Source organism: Aricia agestis, chromosome 19 (genome assembly GCF_905147365.1).
Source record: "Aricia agestis chromosome 19, ilAriAges1.1, whole genome shotgun sequence".
Classification (NCBI taxonomy): domain Eukaryota; kingdom Metazoa; phylum Arthropoda; class Insecta; order Lepidoptera; family Lycaenidae; genus Aricia; species Aricia agestis.
Window position 1 is genome coordinate 8,695,524 of NC_056424.1, and position 25,052 is coordinate 8,720,575.

Sequence of the window (25,052 nt, forward strand, 5' to 3'; positions counted from 1 at the left end):
CCATTTGCTAACTGTCAGAAAGAATACATACAGACTTCGTTTTAATACTAGGTTTAATTGACAATAATATGAGAGAGTAAAAGCTATCTTTAAAACCATTTCCATTATCTACTGATTGACGAAACAACTTGCGATGTTGTATAAAAGGTAGGTTTTTGAAATTGTAATGATAACATTATTTAGCATTTTATTTTTAGTATTAGCTTACTAGTCTTTGTTTCTTTGACACATTTAGAAAAATACGCTTAATAAGTGGTTTTAAAAATAATATAATTACCTTTTCAACTTTCTTAAGTGCTGGTATTGGCTTTTCAACCTCTTTCAAGTCACCCCAATCAGGATCCTCTTTTTTCTCACCCCATTTAGCATACTTCCTCTTTTTAAGCATAGCACGGAAGTCCATTCCGCTAGCATCTGTAAGCAAGTGAAAATATTGAAATCTCATAATTTTTACTTAACAATTTTAATGTTTTGTTGCATGAAAATTTTAAAATTGAAATACTGTATTGTTTTATGTAGTGTGAACGTAAATTACTTGAAAAATATATGTAATGTAGTATAGAAAGTTAGTAGAGTATTCATGAGTTCCATCATAAATGTATTTTAGGCTCTTCGTGTATGTTACCTTAGTATTTTGTTGGGAATGAAACAGCGATGACAAAAAACCACGTAAGCAATAATCATTATAATTACCAGAGACGTAAAGTTGTATTTCTGCTGAGTCCTCTCCATGGATGTTACTGACAACAATTTTGTATTTCCCTTCATCTATGGGTTTTACTTTTCTCATGCAAAGTGTAATAAGTCCAGTGTCACCATCTGTGACGAACTTAAAGCGACCACCTTCGAGGATTTCGGACACTCCTTTGTAGAACTTGAACGTTGGCGGTGGGTTACCTTCCACTTGCACGGTGAGATAGCCAGTTTGATCTAGTGTGTTTCAAAGCAAAAAACAATAAAGAACAATTTCATTTGTTTCTCAACTAGTTTTGCAATATAAAAGCGAAACGTGTACGCTTCTGCTTGAAGCTTCTCTATACGTGCAATTCTCTCAAAGCTAAAAAAATACTGTTAAAAGAACTAAATAATTTTAAAGCAATTTAAAGTTGTATCTAAGTATATAGTTAGTGCAATAATCATCAACTATTTTGGAAGAATGTTTCTCTAATACTAAGTCGAAAAAGTTTTGTAACTAAATACATACGTTGTGCACAGTAAAACACTTAAATAGACACATCGTATTTGTAATCTATATAATTTTAGCATATTTGACCTTCTAATCAACGATTATTATTCCTTAATTTTGAAACTACTAACCTTCCACGGCAGTGTAATTTTCTTGCACGTCCACAATAACTGGAGGTCCTTCATTTCCAATAGGCTTCAGTGGTACGGAGGGTTTGTTGATAAGATCCTCCAAATCTTGCACGGAAGGTCTCCTTGCGTCGCTTGATTTCCTTCGCTATATTACCCATGTTTTATTAGTACACTCACAATTTATTTATATATTGGTAGTTAATCACATTTAGCAGAACATATAGCGTAGCGAGATGTTAAAACATTTATTTGTGTATATTTAAAAATACAATGTTCATCTGAGTTTTTAAGCTTACGTGCGTTGAAATTACAAGATTCATTTAACAACTGACTCAAACTTTATTGCAGTCTTCTTGTAGAGCTACTTTTACTATAATTATTATAACTTAATCAACACTTAAGATATTTCTAACAACATCAGAGTTAACATCAAAAACATTTAAATTTACAACTATTTTCTTCATTTCATATTTTAAAAGCTTTAGCAGACACAATATAAAGTCATCGAAGATGTTTAACTGTTTGAACCTATATTAAATTTAGATTGAAAAATGATATTCATAATACAAGACACATTAGTTGTGTTATGACAGATGGTGTATATCATGCGCGTTCGCCAAACGTACTCTTCTGGACTTCCTGATGTATGTAGCACAAGTGTACCGCACCAAATTATATTAACTATGACTGATGTTAATTTTTATTTCACACGTGACATTACACGCATTATAAATATATTAGCCTTGTTTATGACGATCCGACGTTTGAAACTGTAGTGAAATATTGTTTAGTATTTGAAGCCTCTAAACTTTGTCGCACGAAAAGTGACGAAAATTTATTGCCGTGGTTAAACTGAAAATTTCAAAATAGTTCTGGGACGTTCTCGTCTATATTTAGGTATGTAACTAAATCTCAGTATTTTTACTGAATTAGCTGATAATATTATAATTTGCAGTTGTGCAAGTAACTCACTATATTCCAAGAATTAAAATTATTTCATCATGTATCTGCCAACCAAAATTTACCTAAAATTCCTAATTAGACCATTATTATTTAAATAATTTTGAATACTTTAGATTCAAAATTACAATTCATTAAATTAATATAATTTAAAGTCTCTTAGAATGATTTTATCGTCTTCACAATCATTATTACTTCTTTCATCAAGATCATAAATATGCAGTACGTGTTTCTATATTGTAATATTTTTCATATTTAAATATACCAGTGTAATAATGTCACGTGCAAAATTATGGTCTCTATACAGACTTGCACCTGTTTTTCTTTAATAAATAAATCTCTTCACATAGCGACTGGCATCGTTTTATGTTTAATATTTTCGGTATAGCATTAAATCTTTTTATTATATTCAGTTTAAATAAATCTACATCCTTTACTCTTCATAACAATGGAACTTTTTTATTTAGATGATATTTTCGTAATTTCGTCTTGTTCATTTGTTTTTTACAATATAAATTTAAGATTTCTGCTACTTATGGTAATAATAAAATAAAGTACTAGTTGATAGCTGTTGTCAAATTTGTATAAATAAAAAATGAAATTGCAAAGCATCTAACAATAATTAATAATAATTAAAATTTTATTATTGTTTTATTTGTTAATTTAATATAAGTAATTGAAAATTAAAATTGACAAAACAAAAAATGTGACATAGGACTATTACTAATTACAGGATAATTATATTACTACACAATAACTATTAATTGTTCAAAAATTCAGATACATTAAATGCAAAATATCTTGATGACTTTATATCATGGAGAAGCATTAAAGTACTTACCCCTTCACCCTTGGGCACTTCTAAATTAGCAGGCTTTTTTGCCACCGCTGCCATTTTAATCAAAGATGCCACAAAATAACTTAAACTATTAAATCACAGTTTTATCACAGTAACCGCATCATTGCTTATAGTCTATCTTAGCGTCGTTATTATATTCTTATCGTATCGTTTAACTATATACATATTTTACATTAAAGTTAAATGCTGTTTTTTTCGTTACACCCTTTGCGTCGATAAGGCTATTCGATGTGTCGTTTCATCTAAAATTGTCCGCGAATGTCAAAAGACTGAAGGGTCGCGCGGGCGCACTTACCTTGCTCTAGCGGGGGGTGAGGGGACCGCATCTATTTGTGCAGAGCACAAATCAGCAGACCAGTTCAATTAATTATCAGATTAAGGTGAGCCATCCGTGTACTTTGCCACTAACATTTGTGTAAAGTTGTCGACAATCGATATCGACAATAATTTAGGCGGTATATTTGGATAAGGAAGCAGTGAACAGAACCTACTACGAATCCAAATGAATATTTATATCGTTCAATACGCATCTGTTTAGCGTTTGAAGTGTCAATTTTGCGCAGAGATCTTAAATGTAGTAGAGATTTTTAAGAAAGTTGGATTTTATTTTATCATGGAATCTAATTTGAGAAGAATAAAATAATCTATGCTTTTGACTAAAATTAATACATTCTACAATTATTTTGTATGATATAATAATGCTTGAAAATTTGAATTGCTTTTAATTGGTTGTGAAGTAACAAAACTGTTATTATCATTACGTTTTATTAACAAACGTTTTCAGTTACAACATTGTTCATGAATTCTATAAGTTTTAGTTGTGTCTTTTCTATAGGAACTAACTAGTCTTCTCTAGCTAGTACAACGAAGTAGAATGAGATAATTTTAGCTAAACAATGGTTTTATCTTTAAATCTTATTCAACGCACCATCACGATTTACTTGTAAACTGTTTGGCAAAGTATAACGAAATTCGTATGATATCATCTCTGGCACTAGCCGCTGTACTAGCTACATCAAACCCTATGTCCTTACAATGTAAAAATCGCCCATTCAATGTTTTGTTAAGATTTGTCCTAGCAAATTAAAATGTTTAATTTAACAATATGAATTAAAAGTATAAAGTGCTAACTCTGTAGGGTTGACTTGAACTCAAGTGCCACAACTAAAAATTCTATAAGATCATCTTTGACGACCTCTGTGGCTCAGTGGGTGGGCTGTCGGCAGCTCAAGCCGGGGTCGCGGGTTCGAATCCCGCCGACGGAACAAAAAGTTTTCAAAGTTCCAGGGTCATGGATGTGTATTATATAATATGTGTACTATATAATAAAAATCTTAAATATATGTATAGTATAAATGTATTATATTTCCGTTATCTGGTACCCGTAACACAAGTCCTTCAGGTACTTAGCACGGGGCCAGACTGACGTGGTGTGCAGCGTCCATAGATATTATTATTATTATTATTATCTTTGTAACTACAAACAAATAAGTACCTTAATAACGGTATGTAAAACGTGCCTTAATGGTAATATTAAAATCATAATTCTTTGCTAAAATCTACTGACGCCAAATATAGAACGAAAAAGTATTTTGAGCGCTTAGTCACGATATAAATTGATTTGTTACCTATCAATAACAATTAGTATAAAATATTACCTGTCGATTAAAAATACCCAGAAGTGATAGCCAAAATTTTTTACAGTATCTATGCCAAGGATTCTATAGATGCCAGTCCCACAGACCACTAGGGTGGGCGGCCCACGCGATATCGCACACGTATTGCTACCATCTATATATTCTATATGTCAATCAAATTTATCTATTATTTCTATTTCTGTCTCGACCTTGCTTATAATAATAACATTGTCTAATTCTGAACCGACGCATAACGTCTACGTGTTCGTTGACACGTTTCTAACATTACCTTTAACATTTAGCATTTTCGATTTCAGTTTATCAATCCTAACTTTCACAAAGTCGTCAAGTAACGAATATTATGATTTTCAATTCCCAACTAAGTAAACAAATTAAAGTTTAAAGAAAAAAATCATTGCATAAATAATTGTGTTTCTATTATTTCCTGGTAACGGTTATTCTTTGGCTATGAAAAAAAATACCCTAAAATTTGACTTGGATTTGGAATGAGCAAAAAAAATGTATGATGTACTTTAAAGAAATAGATTTCTCTTAAAAAGTATAGGCACAGAATAGATAGGTATCATTAGGGCTTTCTGTAATAAATACGAAGGTATTAAAAATAAAACAAATACGGATACCTACACATCGTAATAAAACATTTCATTCATCAGATCAATAACGCAGGGTGACAGACGTTGAAATAAAATATATATCCTCAGCATTACTCGCCGCAATCCATCATTGTTTCTGGCACCAGGTTGTAATTAATGTCTTAGTTTTAAAGTTCACGTTACCTTGGCTTAGTTTTTTAGGTCTGGGTTTATGACTTTTGTCAATATAATTCAACCATCCAGACGTGGAAAAAGAATACGGTTCGCTACGAAATCTAAAATTTAATGTAATGGACAGGTAATAAGACTTGATATTCAATCAATTAGAAGATTTTATCAAAGATTTTTAGATGGTGAACATGGTACTTTTTACACGTTACACTTAACCTAAAAAAATTTATATTTCATCATTTTTTTGTAAAACATCTTCGTGTCATTTAAAAGCTTGTTACCGGACCCGTACGTAGGTTTGGGACGCAAAAATAGCAACATAACTTATATTTCTGACGTACTTTGTTTGGCGTTGATCTAAAATCACTTGCAGATAAATATAGATCTTTGTTTAGTTTCCGCTTCTTAATTCGATTGATTTATTTATTCGTTAACAACAATATGATGCACGACGCATTATTTCGGAATGTATATTACATTAACTTTATTTTGTGACATCTTTAAAATTGTAAACAAATCTATAAAGTAATTGACAAACAACATTAACACATGCTACTGCAGTTAGGAGAAGCGTTTAAAGGCAATTTACAATGACTAGTAGGTATGCACAAATGCATTATCATAAAGCATAAGTAGAACATTGAATATAAGATAGCGTGGGCTGCTGTCATCATTATAACAATTAATTTATACAACAAATGGCTACTGCCAGATCGAGCATGCAAGCATTTTAACATAATGTTATAAAAGTACGTTAAAGAAACTTTGATGCTTTGCAAACATGCAGAATAACATTATTATTCAATTACATGATTGATAATGTTAATAAATTAAAACGATAAGGAGTTATTTGCGCTAGAAATAACTATACGAAGTTATATACGAATTTCAGAAATTTTACCACAAGAATATTACCCAAAACAAATTGTATTGCACAATTCGCTTCGTCTACACCTCTTTCATATTCGACATATAAATTAATCACGTTCGAAAGTTCTATGTTAGCCACGAATCTATCTTTAACATATTCTAAACATATATCTCCACACTGGTATACCTGCCCCTCGATTTCCCCAGGTCTGCCACGTTTTTTCTTTTTTGGAAAAAAATAATTATTTTAGTAATACATTCACTGTTATGGTGCACTTCTTATACCTATGTATGAATAAAAATATTTAAGATGTCCTGTAAATGTCAGTGTAAAATGTAAGTGTGAAATTATTAGGTGTGCAATGTGCGGTCAGGTGCGTCATTAGCTCTTGCTCGTCCCTTGGCCTATATATTTTCATATTTTATTATACTTCCTAAGTATTTTTATTTTAGAGCTCTAAATATTAAGAACGTATGATCTATTAAGTTCTTATTTTTAAGGTAATGGACAGGTTTTAGAAGTATTCATTGATAACATGATTTTACAATGGTAAAGTTTAAAGTTATATACTTTTTTCAGGTTTCAAGAAGTGCAAAATGTCAATGAACCGAGGACTTAATGTAAGTAATAAAATTATTTTCATCAATCGTTGCAAGTGAGAATTCAACCAACCAAAAAGGGCACAATTCGTGAATAATGAAGTTTTAGGTGCAATAGTGATATAATATAATATGATTGTTATGTTTTTGTTGTTAAGTAAATAGATAATTTATTGCCAAATTGTGACAGAAATCTGCGATTATTTGCTAACATTCCCAAATCGTTCTCTTAATTTTCTGTAAAAAAAACTGGCGCAAAATGCTTGGCAAAGCGAGCAGCTTCCTCCTTAAACCGACCAGCTTCAAACAATCTCACCTTTTTCTCGTCTACAACTTCTCCAGGACGTAATTTCGTGACCTGTTGTTTAAAAAATATTGAAAATAGCCCCTTACAAGTGGTATCGCCTAACTCTGTCGCCGACCCTGTTCCTACAGTCCTACCGGTTTATTCGCGCAGTGATTCCAGCGTTGCATTGTTGCATTTGTTAACATTAACAGTTAGTTTTTATTTCTTTATCTTGTGTGCTTTCGCAAGGCTTACCATTCTGTGTTGATTAATTTTACAGGCCTGTGTGGCGGTTCAGGTCATTTGTGTGCTGACGTGCGTACAAGCTGTGCAATTTAAGTGTGTGCGTCGCTGCGAAATGTGTGCAATTATGCAAAAGTTTTGTGCATTGTAATAAACATGGAACAGTACTGGATGCTTACATTGTGATAATTTATTTGTGCTTATTGTTTAACATCATCCATAATTATAATGGAAAATATTATTATATTGCGAACAACGTAAGTATCCAGATCGTTAAGAGTGATGTGTTTGTAAATACCGCCAAATGCATTTACATATTTGGTAAAATAACAGTTAAAATATATTTATTACGGCCACATTATGACGGACAGCATTCACGAATTATTCATAGCAGTTTTGCTATTACCTTCTTTTCCTCTATCACCTCACCAGGTCTAAGTTTTCTATGCTCCTGTGGATTACGTGTTGTAGAATCTTAATATTATCTACATTTTCTACTATCCAAATAGTCTTCTTTTTCAACTTCGATTAAATTCTACGCTATTAAGCTAGGAGTTGAGGATTAAGCTCTACATTAAATCAAGTAAACCCACTTAAAATAGACGTTACTCAAGCACCAGGTTCCGTGTGAAGCGTCCTCATATTCACAGTCAGAAGCGTAACCAAAAGGAGAAATCAGGGTGTTCTATTGTTATGGGTTCGGCTCGACAGAATAGGTTCTACAGGGTTCATAAAATTTATTGATAACACGCTATTCAAATACAGTGAGTATTGTCATATTATATACTAATATTATAGTACAGGGGTCCTCTTCAAAATCTGTGCGTGCTATCAATGTGCTAATCTAATATGTATAAAATCTAAGTGACACAGCAAATAATCAGTTTTCTACAAGTTTTTTCATACCTTTTTTCCATATGATGACATTTTTTTCAGAGTACCTTCACTACTTTAAAAATTTATAAAATTATTTTACCATACAAGAAAATATATTCTACATACCTCGTCGCTGATAATCAGCGATGGTCTTCTACCCAATTCTTCTGGAGGAGGAATGAGAGATCCTCTTCTGGGTGTGGTAGCCCCAGGTGACAGAGATGGTTTACGCAGTTGTTCTGGCTTTGGTGACTTCTCTTTGACCACCTCAATCTTTGGCGGTTCCTCAGGTTCAGGTGCTTTAATTTCGGGTACCTTAGGTTTCTCAGGCTAAATAACAACAATAAAATAAAAATCTATAACTAATTTTTAACGGGAACATTGGAATTTTGTGGTTTAGTTTCAGTTTTTCACGTTTTTTAAAAATTTTAATTAAATTTACCTGTTCCTTCTCTGGTTTTTCCTTTGTTGTACGTGTTGGTGATATTCTCTCGTACTTCTCAAGGTCCGGTCGTTCATAGTCTGGAATTTCTGGCAAGTCCTCAGCCTTCTTTTTCGTTGTTGATATCTTTGCCTTTTTGGCTTCCTCCTCAATCGTTTCTTCTTTAACTGCTACTTTCTGTAATAATTAAGGAATCTTAATATTGCAATTTTGGGTGTGTGAAATGTATGATTTTCAAATTTTGGATTCTTATCCAAAATTTGAAAATCATATTTTTTCAAACCGGGTTTTAACTTTTGGAGTTAAGTTAAGTTGGGGAGATTCCTAACTTCCTAAATACTTACCACTCACATACGTAAGAAATACGTATTTAAAGGCACTTCTTTGAAAAAAATTACAAATACTTTTTTTTTATAACACAAAGAAAAAAGACATTTTATCAAACAAATAAATAGAAACAACGACAAAATACATGACAAATAGACAGAAAACAAGAAGTAAACGAAAGAAGAGCCACATATAGAAATAAAGAGGACATACACATAGAAAATATGTTAAGCACAGGTAATAAAAAGTTGGTAAATAACATGTAAAATACAACTTATATACTCAATAATAAAGGTTTGAACGGGTGTTACTTATTAAAACGTGAAATCAAATTGTTTAAGGAACAGAAATTATTTTAAAATTAAATAAGATAGGAACATAATTTATTATAAAATTAAATATAACTTAAGATTCGCTGACGTAAAATAATATCCTTTAAACAGCGGTACATTTTTATATATCGTACGTAAGGGTCAGTTTACTTCTAAGCGATTCGTAAAAGCACGCGACATGATTGTGCATGACAGAAATTCATAATTGAAATGCGAAACAGCGTCGCGAGTTCGCGACTAACATCACTGTTTATTTGGTTTTGTAGTAAACCAACCCTTAAATTCATAAAGTTTTTACTTGCACTTTCAAAAGTTATTTCACTTAAGGCCTGTATTTACTTTGATTAGTGCGAGTGCAGGTGTTTAGTAATTAGGTGAAATTAAAGGACTTGCACTAATCAGTCGCAGTCCACACTTAATTTCTCTTGTGTAGTGATTACTAATCACCTGCAATAATCACTAATCAAAGTGAATACAGGACACTATATATCTAGTAATAACAGAGTGTAATTAACAACGTATACTAGAAATTACCAACTACAGATTTTGTCTTACTACCACAAGTGCGAAAAATACAAAACATAGTGGTGCGACTATAACTGCTAATAGATATTAAATATCTTGTATTATACTAAAATAAAATACATTACTGGTGGAGGTTATAGAAGAGAGTGCATTTGTATTTTTATAAACCTGTACCTCTTGTCCTTCCTCAATGTCATCCAAATTTCGTCTGTCTCCATTCTCTGAGTCGACCTAAACATTTTTAAGAACGGTCACTTACTACATATTTTATTTTATAAAATATTCATGATTCATATTGTTATAGTATTGAAATATTCGGTTTAACCATAATTAGGCAACATAACATTAATTATAATGATGATTGTAAGTACAGAAGATAATACTGGAAATTATATAATTGCGTAACAATATAATTTTAATATAAAGAATATGTTAGTAAATACAATATACTGTCAAGTTGAGAATTGCGTTTGGTTTATTTGAATAAATTATGAATACATAGTAATACGGAAAATAATGTATTAAAATGTGTGTGTCAATCAGGTCATGACAAAAATAGCATCTAGTTAAAATAATATACAATATACATCATCAAAAAACCTACTGTAGTAGGTAACATACAATTGTCTATTCGTAAGTAAACAATAAAAAATTTATGAACAATTTGTGTCAATGAGGTTACAATTATTTAAGAAAGGCAGAAAATAGAAACAATTTGTAATGTTTTAGTCTTATCACCCTAGAACTGTAAATTTACCTCAATTTTTATTCTAGGAGCTAGATTTGAAATTTTGCGATATGGTGAATCATCATGTTTTTCAAAATTCAAGTCACATTTATTATTTTTATCCTGTAATAAATTAATGTATTTATTTCAAACTATATTGAAAAATATGAGAAAGACCCAAGTTATTTTGTTAGAATACATTAAAGAGAGAAAAAATACGTGTCAGGATAAGTATCTTATTTCATAATCGAAGAACTCAATAAGGTATCAAACAGAATTACTAACTATAAGAAAGGTGGTTATTGGAACTTTATGAAAAAAAGTGAAATGAATTAACAACCACTAGTACATTTTTATGAAATTAAAGAAATAGAAACAGACCCTACAAAAGTAATTACCTCAAGATTCACATTAGACCCTGTGCTATCTATTAATTCATTCCCTGTTTTATTCCGACCATCATTTTTCTCATCAGGGAATAGCGAATCCTGTCCAACATTAATAAAATTATTTTAAATAATTTTCAAATAACATAGAAATTTATGAAAGATTCACTCCCTTGATATTAAATATAAATTCATTTAAATACTGATTGGACAAGTAGACTTTATATCGTTGTCTGTCATAAAATTAGTAACGAACTTTCAATAATACTAAACATGTTTATTAGTATGGGAAAAACATTACAGGAAGGTTGCATCGAAATCGGGCCTACATTTACAATATATTATTTCAACACCATCAAATCAAAATTACCTGGCCTTTTCCATCTGGATCTAATTTCAAAATGTTGTTATGCGCTATATTTGTAGACTCATTATCTCTGTTTTTACTATCCTGCCTTTTATATTGATCCTAAATAAAAACATTGAAATAAAGATAGAAAAACAATAATTCTTTAGAAAATAATTTAAAACGATGAAATCGTTATGAATGTTAAAATGAAAAAATACTTATTTATAAAGTAAAGAAATAATGTATCACCCTAAAAATTGGGATACTTATGCAAGTAATAAGTATTGTGATTACCTCAATTTTTGTATATGGACCTAAGGTTGAATCAGCTTGAGAATTTAAAGATCCATTTTCATAATTTAAATTCAACTTATCACGTTTGTCCTGCGTAGGGAAATACATTAAATTTAAAATATTTGAGAAAATAAAAGGATGTAAAATCTAGAAGAGACTGGAATAAAGAAAAACAATTTGAGAAATTAGAAGAAATTAAAAGTGGAAATGGGAAATTTAACTTATTACGTTGATCCTGTATATAATAATAATATTCTAAAAAGATAAAACCGACTTCAAAATCGTAATAAAGAATTAAAATTCTGTGTCTCAAAAACTACTGCACCGATTTTGATGTAACTTGCAGTATTCCCTAAGTTGAACAATACCTAGTACAACAAAAAAGAAACACCTAAATCGGGCCTGCAGTTTACGAACATATACGACAAACATAAAAACATACATGCATATACTTTTGAAATTTGGCACATTTGTTCATCATTATATTATTATTATGTACGAAAACTGGGCAATTCTGGAAATTTTACATACATACGTGTCGAAGTCGGTCCTATTTTGAAGTCGTTTAAAATAATATTTTAAAGATATTTAAACAAAATGATAAGGATGCTATGGAAATCCAGAAGAAAACTTTTTAAGAAGAAATAAAAAAATTGAAACAGAAAATAATTTACCTCTTTACTATCAGGAGGGTCTGAGTTTTCGCGATACCTATCTGTTTCCTTTCCAAAAGAATTCTTATTATCGTCTTTATTATAATATACCTCACCATTACCCTGATTAAATAAAACAAAAATATTTTAATGGAAAAATAAAAACCATCATGGTATTACGTGAAGAGACAAAACAGTTTAGACGAAAAAAAAAAAAACAAAGAAATAAGAAAATAATTCACAAAGTGCCTAGCCTAAAAGTACAATACCAAATAAATATAGGGGCACATTAGGTCAAGGCTTTGATATAATAAGGAGTAAACTATAAAATATTAAAACCACCTAACAATTAGAAAATTAAAAAGAGAATTTTCCCTTAAGGAAATTTAAAGGAATATTCTTGAAAAGAAAAAAGAAAGTGCCTAGAAAATGTTTAAAGAGATCATAGTTAAATATCTAAACAAAATGATAAGGATGCTAAATTCCGAAGAAACGAAAAAAAAGGAAAACTATTTAAGAAGAAATGAAAAAAAAATATGGAAACAGAAAATAATTTACCTCTTTACTATCAGGAGGGCCTGAGTTTTCGCGATACTTATCCGTTTCCTTTTCAAATGAATTCTTATTATCGTCTTTATTATAATATACCTCACCATTATTACCCTGATTAAATAAAGCAAAAAAAGTTTAATAGAAAAATAAAAACCATTATGGTATTACGTGAAGAGACAAAACAATTTACACGTGAAAAAAAACAAAGAAATAAGAAAATAATTCACAAAGTGCCTAGCCTAAGAGTACAATACCAAATAAATATAGGGATACATTAGGTCAAGGCCTTATTATATGATTAGGAGTTATCTAGAAAACATTAAAACCATCTAACAACTAGAAAATGTATAAGAGAGATTTCCCTCAAGGAAATTTAAAGGAATATTCTTGAAAAGAAAAAAGAAAGTGCCTAGAAAATGTTGAAAGAGGTCATAGTTATAAGTACTTTGAAGATATTTTTATTACCTTAACGCTTACATTAATGTCTGAATTACGATCTTTGTCTCCTGATTGATTAATATGCCCGTTTTCATTGCTGTGTCGCAAGGCATTATTACCATTTTCCTGTCGGTCCATAAAAAATGCTTACAATATGAAAATATAAACCAAAGCAACATGGTGCTAGGTGTTTTAATTATTATATAAAACTTTCATCAAAAATTAGTGAGTGCGGAAATTCTTAGGGAGATGCCATGGTGCGGCCATGCCGACTGTATGGGCGCCGCAGACTCGATCGCACAAAAAGTTTGTCGTCTGCGATCTCCCTTATCGTGACTTAACTTATTGTATCTTAATAATACTTAAATAACAAGAGATAGGCATTAAAATATAATTCACAAGAAGTAGAAGTAAACCTTAAATTTTTGTCAAAAGTCACAGATTTTAAACAATATACCTAATATAATGAAAAATTTGAGTTTCAAAATTGTTTAATTAAATACAGTTCTATCACATAAAATCTCTTACTAAGACTTAATTTAGGTAAAAACTGAAAATTTTAAAGTTTACTTCATTATTTTTATGTCATATTATATTTTGATACAACAACGCTTTAGGCTCACAACAGGTTGCTTTCCTTTTTAAGTGCATCTTGTGTAAGGAATTTAAAAAACTAATGTTTTAATATTAAATACTATGTTTTGCTACTAAAAGTTACTTTAAACAGTGCTGAATATCGATAAAAGTGAAATTAGTACATTTTGAAATTTAACATTCAGTTTTATTACCTCCGTAGGTCGTCCTTCACGAATGTTTTCTTCTGTTATTTCTTCATCTATAGCATTTTTGTTTTCACCCTAATTACAAAAATTACCAAGTAATATTTTTACCATTATATTTAACATAACATAACATTTTAACGAATACACATCAGATAGTACATCACAATTACATATTTACGAGGACATAATTTGCAAAGCAGTAAGCACTGGACATATACAAAGACCATGGATGTTGCCATGCAATTTAGGCTCAAGCGATCTCACCTTTAGTTTTACTTGTTCTAATTCCATCTTTTCAGGTTCCTTTTTGGGCATGGGCTAGAAATCATAAGTTGAGGGGTAAGCTAGGAATTTCTAAAATAGATTTCAGTCTTTATTCCCTTACATGAATTTGCAAGGTTGCTTAGGATGAACACCATTCACAAACATTTATAAATGTTTTGATTTGCATAAAGCCTTTTCATTTGCCAAAGCAAAAACTAATTTATTCTACTCAAAACAAAACCTCAAAACTAGTATTTGTATAGGATAAATAAAATATAAAAATTAAAAAATCTACACTAGGGTTTGTGAAATACCAGATCGTTTTATATTTTATTCCTTAATACATAAGGTAAAATAATTTAAAAGAAAGTAGATCCTACCTTCAGGCCTGTTTTCTTTAGGACGGCTGTTGTTGCCTCTTCCTTTTCCCCAATTGAGGACACTGAAGATTTCCTGCTGTCTGTAGTCTCTTTCGTAATCTGAACAATAAATTTCTCTTGTTAATCGATTATATACTATTTTCTACACTTCATTTTTAATTTGATGTACTAATTAATAAATTAAAAGTAAGCGTCGCAGTCATGTTAAAAAATTTGAACACATTTTTTGAAATATAAATAGTTTGTATTCTACCTCTTATGCTAGAATACAAACTATATTTCAAAATTAAGTAATTACTTATAATTACTGTAGATCTCACCTTCAGAGCTTTGTTTTCTACGATAGAGCTGCGTCTGCTATCAATCGTTGTTTCTTGAGCCTGTTTATAAAAATCCATATTATTACATTTGAAATAATATGTACGGTATACATAATTTTATTTACAACAATAAAATTCTTCACTAACCTCACTCTGTACTGAAGTTCTTCTGCTGCTAGTCTAAGCAAAAAGTGAAAACAATTAACACAAATGAACACACTTTATACAAATTATTAAACACTGAACAATGATAGTTATACCAGTTCCTTGTGAAAACAATGTCACCTAAAGGTATTTCATACTTTTGTTTTTAAGCGTGGCTGGTGATAAAATATTGTTTCTCAAGAATAATGAAGCAGCTACGATTCTCAAAAGAAACAACACAGCAAGTGTTTGAAATATAAAGAGTTAAAGAAGTAGCAATAAGAAAAAGAGAAAAAAATAGAGTATGGCTGACAGCTGTATATACAGGAAGAATTAATTGTGATTAAGCAAGAAGAAAGATTAAGAAGAAGAAGAAAAATAGATAGCAGAGACTGGTGGAATAATTTTAATTCCCTCACCTCGCTCTGAACCGACGTCCTTCTGCTTTCCGTCTAAAACACATAGATGATTATTAGAACATACTTACTATATTTCAATATTAGCAGGTATCAACAATAAATGAAAACACAATCGTATAATACAGACATAACATTTGAGGTTAAAACGGAAAAATATTTATTATATAGGTTCTGAGGTTAATAAAACATGAATTCCTTATAATACATCGAACTTTTCCTTATATATATGATATTTCTCGCATTTTTTAATTCTCAATTTGTCGCCTAGAAAATTAATCAATTGATTACCGACGCTTACTCAAAAACCATGCTCGATACTTTGATGAATATGAAAATCCTAAAACTGAATTATAAACGGAAAGGATAGCCACATACAACACAAACATAATATTACATTGTTTGGGTCACACAAGGGTCATAAAGTATAAATAAAGTGCATTTCGGTTTTTTATACCTTTACTTCGAGTCGCTGTGCTTGTTTAGCAACAACTTCCACCTGTTAGAGGTTATTAGATTTAATAATCAACTTGTGTAACTGACTTTTATGTTCTAACAAACAACTTACAAGACGTCAAAACGGGATTTTATAAGTTTTTTGTATTATACGAGTAGCTAATATGGCTCATAACATAATAATAAGTTAAAATTATTACATCTCTATTGAGTAATAGAGCTATGTCAAGAATCATATTTATATAATATTACCCTCAAAAAAGCATAAAACATAATTTACTTTTTTTGTATAAAACAAAAAGATACCTCTTTCTAAAATTGGAAATCTGAATTGCCTCAATAAAATTTATTTTAAAATAATGTTTACCTTGGCAGCCACTTTTTCTTTTTCCTTCTTTTCTTTTGTCAATGGTGTCGGTGATATCTTTTCATATTTTTCCAACACTGGCCTTTCATAGTCATCAACGAAGTCCAATTCGAGCTAAAAATTAAATTCAAGTTAATTACTGGAATAACAGTACAAGGATATTGCATAAATACCTTGTTTTTCTTCCTTGCTCGTTAGAACAAGCAAAACAACGAGTTAAAACTCTGTAAAAAAATACAAGTAAAGCAGCATGCGACTTGCGATTTCGACTAGCAATTCCCGACGTCACAAAGTAGAGAAATAAGAGGGACTAAGAAATATAAAAATATAGTGTATGTACAGTAAAATCGTATCGGTGTAGGAACATAAAATATTATTGTAGAGAACAAGTAACATATTTTTTTAAGTGAATAAAGTAAGTAGTGAGAAATGAAAACATGTAATGTGAAAACAAAACGGACGTCACGAGTGTACACTTGTCATATGTTTAAAAATGTTACCCCTGTCTTAATATCCTTATCGGTAAGTTTACCGGCGTCTTTCTTTAAAGTCACTTTCTGCGTATTTACTTTCTTTAGTTCTGGTATTTCGAATGTGAATTTTTTTAACTTTTCTGGTGCCTACAGGAGTAAAATAAGTTAGAACATTTATGAGTATACTTTAAATATTATGTAAATAAAATAATAACAAAGAAGAAACATATAGAAATCATCGAAATATGAAAAATAAGAGAGTGACAAGAAAAGTTTCGGAATAGAAGAAAAGTGAGAGAGATCATAGAAAGTGGACGTCACGATGTTGTGAAAACCATTGTATCATTACCCCTATTTCGGTTTTATTTTCTGTTTCTGTTACTTGGGCTTGTTCCACCCTCCTTACAGTTCTGTTTAGTTTAGGTAGTACCAACTTTTTTCCTTCTATTATCAGCGTTGCCTAAACAATCAACATAAGCTAAATTCACAAGGCTTATAAAATTTTTGAAGCCTAATGTTAGGGCGTATGAGCAGTTAGTGCGATTGTGCAGCGGAATAGAAAACCAGTGTAGTTATATTGAAAAAAAATTAGTTATTTTATAATTATCTCAGCAATATGTACAATATTATCTTCTACGAATAATACATCTACTAAAAACCACTGAAAACATATTTTTACATGACTATGTCTGTTGAATACCTCATCATCGTCTTTACTAGCGACAGCAGGTTTCTTAATTTTAAGCTCTGCCGCTTCTGATCCCTCCTATAAATTTGTTATGATTAATTTTATATTTACAAGAAATTTGGAAAAAAATTCGGTGTTAAATTTAGTAATATTTTATCAATATTTATCTTATTATACAAATATGTTACTTAAAAAAAAACAAATACGGTATACAAGTATGATTTTTAAAAATTGTGTACCACAAATGTAAATATTTTCAATAGCTGAGATAATTAAAAAATAGTAAAAGCAAGTACCGTAGGTTTCTTTTTCTTAACAATTTTCTTTTTAAGGGATGCTTCTTCGGGTGCGGTTGTGCTCGTTTTAGTTCTGGGCTTGGTAAGACTCACAGATTCTTCAGTTTCCTCAGGCTAGTATAGTGATTAATAATAAAAGTATAGATAAGAAGCTCTAGAAATTGTGAGATAGCAAGAGTGGATTGTAAAATATGGAGTGAAAATAATAATGTGTAATAAAACACATCGGCGTGAGCAGTGTTTGTGCAAAAGAATAATGTAAGCTTTAGGACGTGCTCATATTGACAAAAATAATTTTTAAAAAATCATTAAATTTTGATTCAAAATTATTTGTAACTGAAAATCAGAAATGGTAATCCAATTACATTTAATTTAAGACAAAATATCAATTTTATCATGAAAATGAAAAATACCTGCATAGCAGTCGGGCGTTTAACTGTAGCTTCCTCAACTATTTCAGGCTTTTTAACCTTAAGTTGGGCTTCCGCCTCACCCTCCTATTAATGTTTAATGTAATTAGATTTTTGTAAAAATATCAAGTTGTTTTAAAACTGTAATGTATGAAATGTGTATACTGACCGTAAGTTTGATTTCTGATGGTTGTTTTTGTGTAAGACTAACTGGTTCAGGTTCAGGTTTACCCGCAGTTTTAGGCTTAGATAGACTGACATTTTCATCCACATCCATTGGCTAAGAACAAAAAAACGTTTGAAAATAATTTGTAATCATCAAATTTAATCCTGTGAAATAGGTACTTTGACATACCTCTGGTTTGTCCTTGTCCTTAAGTGACGGTCTTTTCTTAAATGTCGCAGAAGATTCGATATCATCATCTTTTTTGCTATCCTATATAAATTGTTTCATAAAAATATTAATATTAAATTATACTAAAAAAGTAAGCTATAACACATTGCTTATGATTTATGAATGTTTAATTTTTATATTTTTATTATTTGCAATCGTCTACTTTCAGCAAATAATAATATTAATTAGTAAAGCAGAAAATAAGAAGCATTTTTAAGGAAGCAGTTTTTGTGGTCAGTATATTTTATATACCTTTCTCTTTTTCTCAAGGGGTGTAGGAGAAATTTTCTCATACTTTTCAAGTACAGGTCTCTCATAGTCATCGATAAACTCTTCCTCCTTAACCTTCAAAGTAATACTAAGGTTAGAGTTTTGTTGTAAAGTGTTAGTAGTAGTCGAAAACCTTTTTAAGTTGTGACTGTAAAACTTAATAAGAAAATAGAGTGAGTATATTAATTTGTATTGAAAGAGTAGAACCAATCAGATGAAAAATCTATTAAAATGCTGTCGATACTGCACCTAAAAGGAATAAAATAGAAACACAATACATTGATATAAAAGCAGAGCAAAGCTTTTCCATACTTACCATGTCAAAAATCATAAAATGAATAAATAAAATATAAAAAATGTGTTGTGATTTGTGATCTGTTGTTCGTTTGTTTTGAATTAGTAGTATATAAAAATGTAATGTGAATGTTTATGTACCTCTTTATTCTTGAGCGATGGGCGTTTCTTTGTTTTAGTTGCGTCTGGTGTGAGTGTTTTCTTTTTAGGTTTTTCAGGTGAATCTTCTTGTTCCTAAACAAGTTTTACATTTAAATATGTGCTAAATTGTTGGTATCTTTTCAAAAATAATTTACACGAAAATACCTTATCAGCGATCACTGACGTTTTCCTAAGAGATGGCATTTTCGGCTCTTCCCCTTGCGGCTGAAGTTTATTTTTATCCGTTACTTTATCAGCCTCATCCTAATGAAACCACGAGTTAGATTATTATTAATTTAGAAAAATATTTTATAATTAACAAAATATGTGCAAAACAATTTTGTACCTCCTTAGTGGTAGGTATTGTATCGTCTTTGGATAGAGGAGTTTTCGTCTTATCGCGATTCGGACCACTGACATCTTCAGGAGAGACCTATAATTATTTCGTAAGCATAAAAATTGTTGGCAAAACTTCAAAATGTGTTTATTTTAAAAAGATTTTTTTCGTATTGCTTTTAATAAGCAAATCTAAAAATGTTCGAATTGGTACCTCTTCATTATCAATACTATTTTGATTAGACGCTGGAAAATTTTTATTGTACTCTTTGCCATTCATGTGATTTAAATAATGTCCTTTTGAATCTGATTCCATTAAAGGTTCATTATTATGATTTTTATTATAGGACCCCTACAAAATTCATAGTAGTTTAGATTATAATTATATATTGTTTTTTTATTAATTAACGATAGTATTTCATTTGTAAGTGCTTTAAATATTAAATCACAATAGATCCTATACCTTACTATGAGTAATTTCCTCTTGATATGAGGTATCTTTGTCATATTCAAAACTTTTGTTACTTTCTGGAGACACCTATAAAATATTAGTACCTAATATGAGTACCGTATTCATTATCGTCTTTTATAACAGACATGTCCCATTATGTTTTTAAAATAATTTCATCACTCGTTTTACGACTTATGGTTGTTATTACAATAAAGTATTACATAAGTATGATGTTACCTAACATTAGAAATTGTCAAATAAAGACTATTAGTGTATAAAACAATGATTTATGTTTTATCATCATAGTCACATTGTAATATAAAATTTCTACCTGATTATTTGTAGCTAGAGTGTCCTTTCCTAAGGTAGTTCCTAAATTTAAAATATCAATATGCTCTGATGATACCTAAAATATGTATAAAACGAACAAACATTTTGTTGTTATTTGAATGAAATTTAAATGAATTTATTAAATAATTTAATCTTAAACAAAAACGTACCTTTACACTACTAAAGCTATTAATTGAAGAAATAGATTTCTTATTATTTATAATACTGCTTTTACGCGACTCATTCAACAGAAGACTTTCTTCAGTATAACTGACCTGTGCAGCAGACACCTATAATTTTGATATATTATTATTCAGAATATTATCATATTCTTTAAAGCTGTAAATTGTAAAACACTTATTCACAAAAGCACGTCCCGAAATGCTTTGCAAAATACAAAAATTTTCAAATATGTAACCTTTGTGCTGTCAAAACAGTCTACTGTTGAAGACGAGGTCATAGTTTTGCGTTTTTCCTCTTTATTATCATCTACGCTATCGTTTTCGTCATTAAGTTCAGAAGTATTCTACAATAATAACAATAAATAATACAGTACAGTATAACTTTGGTGTGCAGAAATTTAGCAAAAAATATTTTTTTTTACACAGTCTCGAATTTTTAAACAGTCTCGAATGTGGTTAACAAAATGACTGTGTTCTAATAAAAATCTGTAACAACAATATAATCATTTTCGCCTAACATACCTTTTTAGCACTAGTTATACTATCCTCTTTAGATGAAGTGCTTTCGGAGAAATCAAGCTCTGAACCCTCACTGCTCTCAAATGATACCTATTATTTTATACAATTAATACAAATCGAACAGATTTTAAAAAGCGCATGTCTCGTGCTGCTTTTACAAACATTTGTTCAAACACAATCAAAATCTAACAAAGCATAATATTATTACCATTAAACTAGTAGAGCTATGAGTTGATGAAAGGGACCTCCGAAACATTTTTTTATTATACGATGAACCGTACGATGAATTACTTGTAAATGTTTCTTCAGTACTACTTTTGTTGATTTCAGAAGCAGCCTATAAGGAAATTTTGGAATACAGTTATTATCATTTCATTACTTACAGCTCATCAATGTTCTGAACTAAACAGCTAATTTGTAAAACAACAAAAAGTTATGTCTCATAATATTTTGAATGAATTTGTTTAATTTTACCTTTATACTATCAAGGTCATCACTGTTTATAGATTTTCTTTCATCAGCGTTTGTAGTATTTAAATTATTATTATTAGTTGGATATTGAGAAGAATCTAAGTATTTTATTTTCTTATGTTTATCATCTGAATTATTTTTAATATCAAGTTCTGTAGATTTCTGCAACGTAATAAACTCGTTATAATAGTTTTGGTGATAATTTACATTTATTATGTACTTAAAAATTAAAATACCTTTATGTCATCGAAACGAGATTCATTTTTTGATGAACCACGATTATTTTTATTAGATTCTATATCACTATTTGAATTACCTAAAGTATCTGTTTTAAAACTTTTGTTTTTATTGTTTAAATTAGGAGAGTCCTGTAAGGCAACATGCTAATATTATGAACATGACTGAATAAAATATTTAAAATAAAAAGAATTTGCACACTAAAGCAGCTAAAAGACTGTACCCGTAATTATTAATTTGTTACAAAAAAGTTATGTCTCATAATATTTTGAAAAAATTCGTTTAATTTTACCTTTATACTGTCAAGTTCATCACTGTAAATAGTTTTTCTGCCATCATCGTTTGTAGTATTTAAATTATTATTATTAGTTGGATATCGCGAAGAATCATCGTATTTTATTTTGTTATGATTTTCATCTGAATTATTTTTAATATCAAGTTCTGTAGATTTCTGCAACGTAATAAACTCGTTATAATAGTTTTGGTGATAATTTAAATTTATTATGTACTCAAAAATTAAAATACCTTTGTATCATCGAAACGAGAGTCATTTTTTGATGAACCACGATTATTTTTATCAGATTCTATATCACTATTAGAATTACCTAATGTATCTGTTTCAAAACTTTTGTTTTTATTGTTTGAATTAGGAGATTCCTGTAATGCAACATGCTACTATTATGAACAAGACTGAATAAAATATTTAAAATAGAAAGAAATAGCACACTAAAACAGCTAAAAACACTGTACCCGTAATTATTTATTTATTATAAAAAAGTTATGTCTCGTAATATTTTGAAAACAATTGTTTAATTTTACCTTTATGCTATCAAGTTCATCACTGTATATAGATTTTCTTTCATCATCGTTTGTAGTATTTAAATTATTATTATTAGTTGGATATCGAGAAGAATCATCGTATTTAATTTTGTTATGATTATCATCTGAATTATTTTTATAATCAAGTTCTGTAGAGTCCTGCAATGCAATATACTCGTTATAATAGTTTTAGTGATAATTTACATTTATTATGTACTTAAAATTTATAAAATACCTTTGTATCATCGAAACGAGAGTCATTTTTTGATGAACCATGATTATTTTTATCAGATTCTATATCACTATTAGAATTACCTAATGTATCTGTTTTAAAACTTTTGTTTTTATTGTTTGAATTAGGAGATTCCTGTAATGCAACATGCTACTATTATGAACAAGACTGAATAAAATATTTAAAATAGAAAGAAATAGCACACTAAAACAGCTAAAAACACTGTACCCGTAATTATTAATTTATTATAAAAAAGTTATGTCTCGTAATATTTTGAAAACAATTGCTTAATTTTACCTTTATGCTATCAAGTTCATCACTGTATATAGATTTTCTTTCATCATCGTTTGTAGTATTTAAATTATTATTATTAGTTGGATATCGAGAAGAATCATCGTATTTTATTTTGTGATGATTTTCATCTGAATTATTTTTAATATCAAGTTCTGTAGAGTTCTGCAACGCAATAAACTCGTTATAACATTTTTGGCGATAATTTACATTTATTATGTACTTAAAAATTATAAAATACCTTTGTATCATCAAAACGAGAGTCATTTTTTGATGAACCATGATTATTTTTATCAGATTCTATATCACTATTAGAATTATCTAATGTGTCTGTTTTAAAACTTTCGTTTTTATTGTTTGAATTAGGAGATTCCTGTAATGCAACATGCTACTATTATGAACAAGACTGAATAAAATATTTAAAATAGAAAGAAATAGCACACTAAAACAGCTAAAAACACTGTACCCGTAATTATTTATTTATTATAAAAAAGTTATGTCTCATAATATTTTGAAAACAATTGTTTAATTTTACCTTTATGCTATCAAGTTCATCACTGTATATAGATTTTCTTTCATCATCGTTTGTAGTATTTAAATTATTATTATTAGTTGGATATCGAGAAGAATCATCGTATTTTATTTTGTGATGATTTTCATCTGAATTATTTTTAATATCAAGTTCTGTAGAGTTCTGCAACGCAATAAACTCGTTATAATAGTTTTGGCGATAATTTACATTTATTATGTACTTATAAATTATAAAATACCTTTGTATCATCAAAACGAGAGTCATTTTTTGATGAACCATGATTATTTTTATCAGATTCTATATCACTATTAGAATTATCTAATGTGTCTGTTTTAAAACTTTCGTTTTTATTGTTTGAATTAGGAGATTCCTGTAATGCAACATGCTTAAAATATGAACAAGACTGAAGAAACTATTTAAAATAAAAAGAAATAGCACACTAAAGCAGCTAAAAACGCTGTACCTGTAATTATTTATTTGTTACAAAAAAGTTGTCTCGTAATATTTTGATTTTTTTTTAAATTTTACCTTTATGTTATCACGTTCATCACTGTTTATAGATTTTCTTTCATCATCGTTTGTAGTATTTAAATTATTATTATTAGTTGGATATCGAGAAGAATCATCGTATTTTATTTTGTTATGATTATCATCTGAATTATTTTTAATATCAAGTTCTGTAGATTTCTGCAACGTAACAAACTCGTTATAATAGTTTTGATGATATTTTACATTTATTATATTATCCTTACTTAAAAATTAAAATACCTTTGTATCATCGAAACGAGATTCATATTTTGATGAACAACAATTATTTTTATCAGACTCTATATCACTACTAAAATTACCTAATGTATCAGATTCCTGTAACGCAATATTATGAAAATGATCAATTAAGATATTTAAATAAAAATAAATCGAACACTAAAGCAGCTAAGAAACACTGTACCCATACATTTTTGTTTGTGAGATAAGTACTTCCATTATTAATTTCGGATTGTGATGTGCTATTTATCCCATTCTTTTGTGTTATATTGCTATTACGTTTAGTATTCTCATACAATATAATTAAAAGAATCTTGTAAAAACTGTATACATT

At 29.4% G+C, this 25,052-nt stretch overlaps 1 protein-coding gene and 2 long non-coding RNA genes across 3 annotated transcripts in view; all 3 read right to left on the reverse strand.

The window, feature by feature from the left end:
- Window positions 1–25,052, reverse strand: part of LOC121736755 (twitchin) — a 119,950-nt gene that overhangs the window by 68,391 nt on the left and 26,507 nt on the right. The window contains exons 24-47 of the mRNA XM_042128140.1: window positions 19,900–19,986; window positions 19,719–19,817; window positions 19,554–19,646; window positions 19,101–19,193; window positions 18,810–18,890; window positions 18,624–18,734; window positions 18,458–18,541; window positions 18,045–18,158; window positions 17,761–17,826; window positions 17,410–17,520; window positions 17,088–17,207; window positions 16,588–16,701; window positions 16,222–16,263; window positions 15,768–15,800; window positions 15,352–15,384; window positions 15,205–15,264; window positions 14,885–14,983; window positions 14,505–14,558; window positions 8,876–9,052; window positions 8,560–8,763; window positions 7,345–7,386; window positions 1,318–1,462; window positions 694–930; window positions 278–414 (exon numbers count right to left, since the gene is read on the reverse strand). Coding sequence (XP_041984074.1) covers window positions 278–414; window positions 694–930; window positions 1,318–1,462; window positions 7,345–7,386; window positions 8,560–8,763; window positions 8,876–9,052; window positions 14,505–14,558; window positions 14,885–14,983; window positions 15,205–15,264; window positions 15,352–15,384; window positions 15,768–15,800; window positions 16,222–16,263; window positions 16,588–16,701; window positions 17,088–17,207; window positions 17,410–17,520; window positions 17,761–17,826; window positions 18,045–18,158; window positions 18,458–18,541; window positions 18,624–18,734; window positions 18,810–18,890; window positions 19,101–19,193; window positions 19,554–19,646; window positions 19,719–19,817; window positions 19,900–19,986 — 2,436 coding nt within the window. The remainder of the gene's footprint in view (window positions 1–277; window positions 415–693; window positions 931–1,317; window positions 1,463–7,344; window positions 7,387–8,559; window positions 8,764–8,875; window positions 9,053–14,504; window positions 14,559–14,884; window positions 14,984–15,204; window positions 15,265–15,351; window positions 15,385–15,767; window positions 15,801–16,221; window positions 16,264–16,587; window positions 16,702–17,087; window positions 17,208–17,409; window positions 17,521–17,760; window positions 17,827–18,044; window positions 18,159–18,457; window positions 18,542–18,623; window positions 18,735–18,809; window positions 18,891–19,100; window positions 19,194–19,553; window positions 19,647–19,718; window positions 19,818–19,899; window positions 19,987–25,052) is intronic.
- LOC121736711 lies at window positions 22,506–23,026 on the reverse strand. Its single transcript, XR_006037061.1, has 3 exons — window positions 22,899–23,026; window positions 22,605–22,736; window positions 22,506–22,530 (listed from the first exon to the last, which is right to left on the reverse strand). It is a non-coding gene; the product is annotated as an uncharacterized LOC121736711 (long non-coding RNA).
- On the reverse strand, window positions 23,562–24,040 carry LOC121736710. Its single transcript, XR_006037060.1, has 3 exons — window positions 23,957–24,040; window positions 23,663–23,794; window positions 23,562–23,586 (listed from the first exon to the last, which is right to left on the reverse strand). It is a non-coding gene; the product is annotated as an uncharacterized LOC121736710 (long non-coding RNA).